Below are 7,685 nucleotides of genomic sequence, written 5' to 3'. Positions count from 1 at the left end.
GCCATCATTCCAGCCTGGATAAGACTAGCATCTAATTTGGTATAGGAGTAAAGAAGATTACCTTCCCTAATGTGGGTGGGCCTCATCCAATCAGTTGAAGGTGTGAATAGAATGAAAAGGCCCTCTTCCCCAAGAAAGAGAGAATTCTCTTTCCTGCCCACCTTTGAACTGGGACATTGTCTTTTTTCCTGCCTTTGGACTCTAACTGAAACACTGGTTCTTCCTGGGTCTTGAGCTTGCTGGCTTTTGGACAACAACAACAACAACATTGGCTTTTCTGAATTTCAGAGCTTCAGACTTGGACTAGAACTAAGCCATTGGCTCTCCTGGGTCTCCAGCTAGCCAGTTCACCCTGCATATCTTGGGACTTGCTCACTTCCATAACTGTGTGAGCCAATTCCATATAATAAATCTTTAGGCTGGGCACAGTGGCTCACACCTGTAATCTCAGCACTTTGGAAAGCTGAGGCAGGAGGACTGCCTGAGCCCAGGAATTCAAAACCAGCCTGGACAACATAGTGATATTTGCCACTAAAAAAACAAAAACAAAAACAACAACAAAAAAACTTCATACACACACATATACACACTCCCTACTGACTACTTCTCTGGAGAACCTTGACTAGTACACAAGTCCAGAGCTAATTTTCAAGGGCTCCCTAATTTTCCTGAGCTCATACCCCAATCCCAGATCTGCTAGAAGAGTGTATCTGCCAAACGAGTGCTATAATGACCTGGAGCCCTGAAACAAAATGGCAAACATATAACACAAGACTGCACCAGAAAGTCAGACATGATTTGTCAGCCTTTATTAATCAAGAGTAAAGCCAAGCCCTAGAGTTTCCTTAACAAAAACAAAAAGAACATCAACCTTATTTATGGCAAACAGACTTAATACTTAATGACTGTTCATTATATTTTTAACACTACAGAGCAAGAATTGATCTCTTTTCAATCACTTATTATTCTGAGATTAAAATACAAGTTTAAAACAGGTTAAAATAAAATTCACCCCAATGATTTAAAAAATAATTCCAATTGAAAGACATTTCAAACCCTATATGTAGAACTTAGGACCAAAAGAAGACCTTAAAACATTTTTTACCGTTGAGGTAGCACAATAATGCTGAATCAGATTTCTTTTATTACAGTGAGCTTAAAAAAAAAAACACGGAATCTACCCTTTGCTCAAGGTGGGCTAAATGGTTTTATGAAAGCCCCCATGAGGTTAGTGACTGTTCTTGTCCTTTTTTTTTTTTTTTTAAGTATAAAGATAGCCCTGCAGTGTGTAAAAGGAAACCTATGGGAAAGCTGCTTCCCATAAAATAGACAATAGAAGAATTGAGGAACGCCAGCAGTCAAGACAGGAGGAACAAGAGGTAATCATAGTGAAAAACCAAAACAACTCATATCTTGGCAAGATTGCTTTACAAGTGCATGACAAGAACAAAAATTCCAACATCAGTCAACTGAAAATAAAAGATAGAAGATGGCATTCGTGAGTCTTCTTACTTTTTCTCTGTGTAAAATGCTTTTTTTTCTAAATGAGAGAAGCTTGTACACTGTGACACAGGTGCTAACAGCACCTCTCACTGACTACAGTATCACTGTGCACAGAGAAAATGGGCAATTAGAGGATAAACATAACCTCTCCTAGCTGGATATGCATTTCTTGTCACTTTGCTGCTGAATTCACTCATTGAACTGTTCAAAGGGAAAGCTCTCCCCTGATTTCTGAGAGTCTACCGCAATATATGTAACACAATTATATATGAAGATTATTGACTAACTGGACAACAGCACATGTACCTTTTCTTCAGAGAATTCGTTCAGGAGAAGAGAGTGGGTGGGATATGCTGGGGGCCAAAAGGAAGGGTCTCAGGAATGTTCTCTACCATCCAAAATCAACAGCAAAGCCGGAAATGGGGTATGAGCACTAACTCATTGAAGAGAACATAAAATAGTTAACAAAGGGATCTCTTCCCAACACATGCTCCTCTCCATGAGGCTCAACCATCAGTGCAGGGCTTGCCTGATGTGGATAATGTGGATACCTCAGCCCTGAGTTGAACTTGGCCTGCCACCTTTGATTCCCCATGCTGCAAAAAGAATTGGAACGCTGTCAGGTCCTGGCACTGTGGTAATGGCTATATCCTATTTCACTCACACACGTCCTTTTAAAGTCCCTCTTCCTCAAGCTAGTAAATAGAACTCCCTAGGAATCCTGCATGCAGAGAAGGTCTGAACTGATAATCCATATGTCAATCAGTAGTTAGAGGAGGATGACTTTCTTTTTTGGAGACAGGGTCCCACTTTGTCCCCCAGGCTGGAGTGCAGTGGCACGATCATGGCTCACTACAGCTTCAATCTCCTGGGTTAAAGCAATCCTTCCACCTCAGCCTCCTGGGCATGCACTACCAGGTCCAGTTAATTGTTTTGTGTGTGTGTGAAGAGACAGGGTCTCCCTCTGTTGCCCAGGATGGTTTGAAATTTCCGGGCTCGAGCAGTCCTCCCACCTCAGCTTCCCAAAGTGCTGGGATTAAAGGCATGAGCCACCATGCCCAACCTGAGCAGGACGACTTAAACCTGATCAGTTCGACTCCAAAACCATCAAGTCAGGGATGTCAAGGAGGGGTCTGTGAAGAGAAAGACAGACTGGGATTGTGTGAGAATCGGATGAGAAGGCCCATCCCTAGCAGACTGCAGGAGTGACTCTGGCACAGAATTCACAGCCAGCCCTAACTAGTATGATGGGTGGTAGGGAGGAGGCATCTGCTTAGTGTTCAAACAAAATCCTCACAAGTTCTAGGGCTGGACCTCTGCGTCACTCCTAAAACCCAATGTACCTGTTACCTTTGCAAGAAATTGGTATGGTTCTTGTCTGCTAAGTACAAGACCTGCTTTCTGAATTTATCTGATAATAAAGTAACACCATGGAGAAAAAGAACCTTAGAAAAATGTGGGATCACCACATGGTCTTTCTCAGTGCTAGCTGCCTGTTTGGGAGTATTAATCACTATTCCGAAAGCTTCAATGTAGGCTACAGAGGGCAGTCTGAAAAAAGTCCTTCTGCTTTTGCTTTGTGAAGTGTAAGAAGAAAAGAGAAATTACTAAGGTTGTGGTGGGTTATTTACTTTGGAAATATCTTGGCCACACTGTCTGTGGCAAAAGCAGAAAGCCTAGCTTATGTGGACAGTGGAAGGTGACTGTGTGGACCATCATTATCTACAACAGGAATGACTCAAGCCCTAGCACGTAATCTCTTAGGGACTTACTGAGTTATACAAGTTAAAAAAAAAATCATATTGGAATGGGCATCTTGATTTAATATAAACTTGATTACAACATTCAAATTTATCTTTATGGAAATTTCACACTGCTCCTAGGACCCCTTACAGCATCTGATTCTAAGTTATTCTGAAGGAAAAAAAAATTATTCTGAAATATGCCTTGTTAGGATGATCACTGGAATTCTACCTGAGAGAATTAAAAGGCTAAATGGGTTTTAAATAAAAACAAGTGAAATTACCTTCTTCTGGGGTTAACAATTAGAATTCCAAATACCCCAACATCTTACCTAGAAAGGCCTTCACGGTAATTCTATGGAATTGTAAATGATGCCAATTTTTGAAAACAGATTTGATCTTTAGGACAAATGCCTGCATCAGCAGACAAACTCCATATATATGAATATGTCCAAGTTAAATTACCTAAAGAATAATTTTTTCTTTTCCTTTTCTTGAGACAGAGTCTCACTGTGTCACACAGACTGGAGTGCAGTGGCAGGATCACAGCTCACTGTAGCCTCGACCTCCTGGGCTCAAGTAATCCTCCCCACCTCAGCCTCCTAAATAGCTGGGACTACGTGCAGGCACCACCACACCTGACAAATTAAAAAAAAAATTTTTTTTTGTAGAGCGATGGTCTCATTCTGTTGCCCAGGCTGGTCTTAAATGATCCTCCCACCTCAGCCTCCTAAAGCACTAGGATTATAGGCATGAGCCTTTGAGCTTGGCCTGAGAAATAATTTGTTTTAATTTCAAAAAAATAGCTGCTGCTTCTTTAAGGAGTTTAAAAATTGGCAGGTTCAACGGCAAAGCTACACAATAATTCTCTGGAGTAGAAGGCAAGAGCTCTCTTTATAGTACAACCTCTTGCCAGCCTACTGCCATTAGCCAGGAGGGGCAGTTGCAAACAAATGGTAGGAGTTGCCCAGGAAGGTATTTGGGTCAGACAAAGTGATAGCAACCTTCCAGATCCTGGCTCCTTATAAATGGATAGTAATTCATTCATGCAAACTGCACAGAGGTTAAACAAAACCTACTAAAAAAAAAATCCCCAACCCGGAAAACCTTTCCTGGCTCTCTACTAACAGTAAAATGTGCTGAGCCCAAATTTTCTGCTCTAACATGGGTCCCACTGACATATCAGTCTGCTCTGGGGTGCTGATCTGCTGGGTCCTGAGCAGGGTCTTTCCCTAAGCATCACTGTGGGTTTGGAGACAGTGGTCAGCAGACAGTACAACGCCACTGGGCCACATATGCCCATCTCATCCGCCACCATTTCCCACTGTAAAACCAAAGGCTGCAACTGTGAACAAATGTGGACTTTCTCAAAGGACAAATGAGGAGACTGAAGGCTACATTTCCTCCTTTGAGAAAGATTAGAGAGTGTCTACACTTATACAACAGGATTCTGCAGACCCTGTGGTAACTTCCAAAAGCAAGAGTAGCAGCAAGAGAGGAAAGGAGTATGTTTATACTTTGGACTTTCTATCAGGCACTTAAATTGTTGGAGAGACATGCCGTTCTGAACCAAAGATGTGAAAACTGGGTTGGAGTAATCTCTACAAGTGGTCTAATAATGGGCTTTCAGAAGCAAAGTGGAGGTGTGGGTTGAACCTCTGCCCATCCTTTAATGCTGACTTTCAAGTTTTCTAAATGCCCATAACCACAGCAATGGCAGCAGTGGTGGCAACGGCAGGAACGGTTCTGTCATGTCTGTTTTCTGTATGTGTTCTGTGGCTGACCAGAAGGTTTTGGTGTCACACTAAGAAGGCTCTGGGGTGTGGCACACCTACTGCCCGAGGTTGCCCAAATCCATGCTGGAACCAAACATCTTCACCAGCTGTTCCTCATAGTGTGAGATGTTCCTCTTCATGATGTCCATGCAGGGCCCCAGAAGCCTCTCAAATGCTTGTACATCCATAACTGCATTATTAAAAAGGGGTGAGGGAGAGAATGAATTCAAGCTATTTCTCTTACGCAAAGCGTTTCCTAAACACACCCATTCATGTTATAGGAGATTACACCTTGGGGCAATGGCCACCTGCAAAAAGAGATGTTTCTATATGAATGCAGAAAGACTGTATCCTGTATCATCCATGTTAGAGACTTTACAGAGTCCAGCAGCACCTATTCTCCCATTCTCCTGCAGCCCTGGACATCAGCTCTTTTCATATGGCTAAAGGGCCTGTATACCTGTCTTGCTCACAGGCTGTCACCAGTGCTCAGAAATGTTTGCTGAATGTATCCATTCATCCATATCTGGTTGATCACATAAACTACCTAGGCCTAGACAGCAGTAAAAGCTGGCAGAATACGTCAAGGCTTGCTGATGGGAAAAAATATTACATGTTAGAAAAAGAGTAACAATGCCGGGCGCGGTGGCTCATGCCTGTAATCCCAGCACTTTGGGAGGCTGAGGTGGGCGGATCACCTGAGGTCAGAAGTTCGAGACCAGCCTGACCAATATGGTGAAACCCCGTCTTTAAAAAAAATAAATAAAAGAAGAAAGAACAGAAAAGAAAAGAAAGAAAAAGGAAAGAAAGAAAGAAAGAAAGAAAGAAAGAAAGAAAGAAAGAAAGAAAGAAAGAAAGACAGACAGTAACAATGCATAAAGAACTTTTCTTACCTAAGCATTTGACATCTCCAACTGCATAAGCTGAAGCAGCTCTGGGTTTGTTGGTGACCAGGGCAAGCTCTCCAAAGTACTGCCCCTTATGGCAACGGGCAATCTCGACCTCCTGGTTTCCACCATCCTTGTTTGATTTAGTCTACAGCAGACAAAGAACATGACCTGGGCTGATTCCAGGATCACAGCTGGACATGTCCAGTTGCACACATATGCATTTTTCTCAGCATACTCCACACAATTACTGAGGAATTCACTTTGCAGAAAATTCACAAACTGTACCATGTAAACTCCACAGACTAATCTCAGTGGTCTGGTTTGATCACAGGAGTTTGTTTTTACCTAGGGCTCCATCTGAGTCCTAACATTTTTAAGGTAATCTATAGCCATATCACCCTAAACATGCCCAATCTTGTCTAAATCAGGACAATGCTTCTCTTAGGTAATGAGCCACAAACTTGAGCTACTTCTCTGATTTGAGATTGTGCCTTGAACAACATTTTACAATGACAAAATTATCCATCGCCCCCCACCTTTTTTTTTTTTTTTTTTTTTTTTTTTTAAGAGACAGGGTCTTACTCTGTCACCAAGGCTGGAGTTCAGAGGCATGATCACAGCTCATGCAGCCTTGAATGGCTGGCTTCAAGCAATCCTCTCGTCTTGGCCTCCCAAAGTGCTGGGATTACAGGACTGATTCACTGCTCCTGGCCAACAAATTTAAGTACTATCTGTACCTTAAATTAGTGGTCTCTCCTCCCATTTTTTAGAATAAGAGTTAAGTAACTACTTTTAAGATAACATATTACATTGTATTAATATCTAGAGCTTTTTTTTTTTTAAACAAATCAAACTGCTAAGCAAAGTGATAATGTTAAGTAAAAAATTATTCAGAATTTATTAGTAAGAATTAGTCTCAATCTCTAAGAACCACTTTATGTTCTAGGCAGAAAGATAATTTCCTTTTTGGTTAATTTTAAAAATAAAACTGCTACACTAGCTTACACGGTTTGACCCTTCTTCCTTCTACATTTCTGCCCTGTTGCTCTGAAGTTGGTCTGCCCTGTTGTTCTGAAGTTGGTCTGTTCCATCTGAGCCAACTTTCTCTTTCCAATCATTTCAGTAGCATTCTCTAGAGCTGCAGTGATATTCATGCCCACTTAGTCCCTTCTCTAGAACAGAAGGGACTTACACACTGTCACATACACACCAGCTCCCATATTATGCAGGTTTTCTCGCAATGCAGATTCTGATTCAGTAGGTATGGGGAAAAACCCAAAACTCTGCATTTCAGACAAGCCCACCACTCTCCAATATTCCAGTGCCATGCTGCTGCTGATCCTATGCACCTAACACTATGCTGTGATCACATTAGGTGTCAATGAATATCTGAGAAATCTACAATCATCTATCACTAGCCGAAAAATTGTAAGTAAAATAACACAGGCATTTCAAACTAATGTTTTCATGTGAAACAATAGATCTACTTTTAATCAAGAATCAAGGTATCGGCCGGGTGTGGTGCTCATGCTTGTTTTCCCAGTGCTTTGGGAGGCTGAGGCGGGCGGATCACCTGAGGTCAGGAGTTCGAGACCAGGTTGGCCAACATGGTGAAACCCCATCTCAAAGTACAAAAGATCAGCCAGGTGTGGTGGCAGGATCCTGTAGTACCAGCTACTCAGGAGGCTGAGGCAGGAGAATCACTTGAACCTGGAGTGAACCACCACTGCACTCCAGCCTGAGTGACAAGAGCAAGACTCCGGCTCATTTAAAAA

The 7,685-nt window shown here is 42.1% G+C and overlaps 1 protein-coding gene across 2 annotated transcripts in view; it reads right to left on the bottom strand.

Annotated features, from left to right (window-relative positions):
* Nucleotides 1-787: 787 nt before the first annotated feature.
* Nucleotides 788-7,685, bottom strand: part of PRKAR2A (protein kinase cAMP-dependent type II regulatory subunit alpha) — a 99,382-nt gene continuing 92,484 nt past the window's right edge. Inside the window, exons 10-12 of one of the 2 annotated variants that reach the window (XM_017510268.1) lie at nucleotides 5,914-6,055; nucleotides 5,077-5,210; nucleotides 788-2,099 (exon numbers count right to left, since the gene is read on the bottom strand). In XM_017510268.1, the coding sequence (XP_017365757.1) occupies nucleotides 5,077-5,210; nucleotides 5,914-6,055 (276 nt within the window). In that variant the 3' untranslated portion in view covers nucleotides 788-2,099. Of the gene's footprint in view, nucleotides 2,100-4,729; nucleotides 5,211-5,913; nucleotides 6,056-7,685 lie in introns of those variants that run through there. The other variant, XM_017510197.2, reaches the window with a different exon arrangement.

The sequence above is a fragment of the Cebus imitator genome, unplaced genomic scaffold (genome assembly GCF_001604975.1).
Source record: "Cebus imitator isolate Cc_AM_T3 unplaced genomic scaffold, Cebus_imitator-1.0 Scaffold0, whole genome shotgun sequence".
Classification (NCBI taxonomy): Eukaryota; Metazoa; Chordata; class Mammalia; order Primates; family Cebidae; genus Cebus; species Cebus imitator.
Note: the sequence above shows the minus strand (reverse complement) of the source record. Positions and strands in the feature narration are given on the sequence as shown.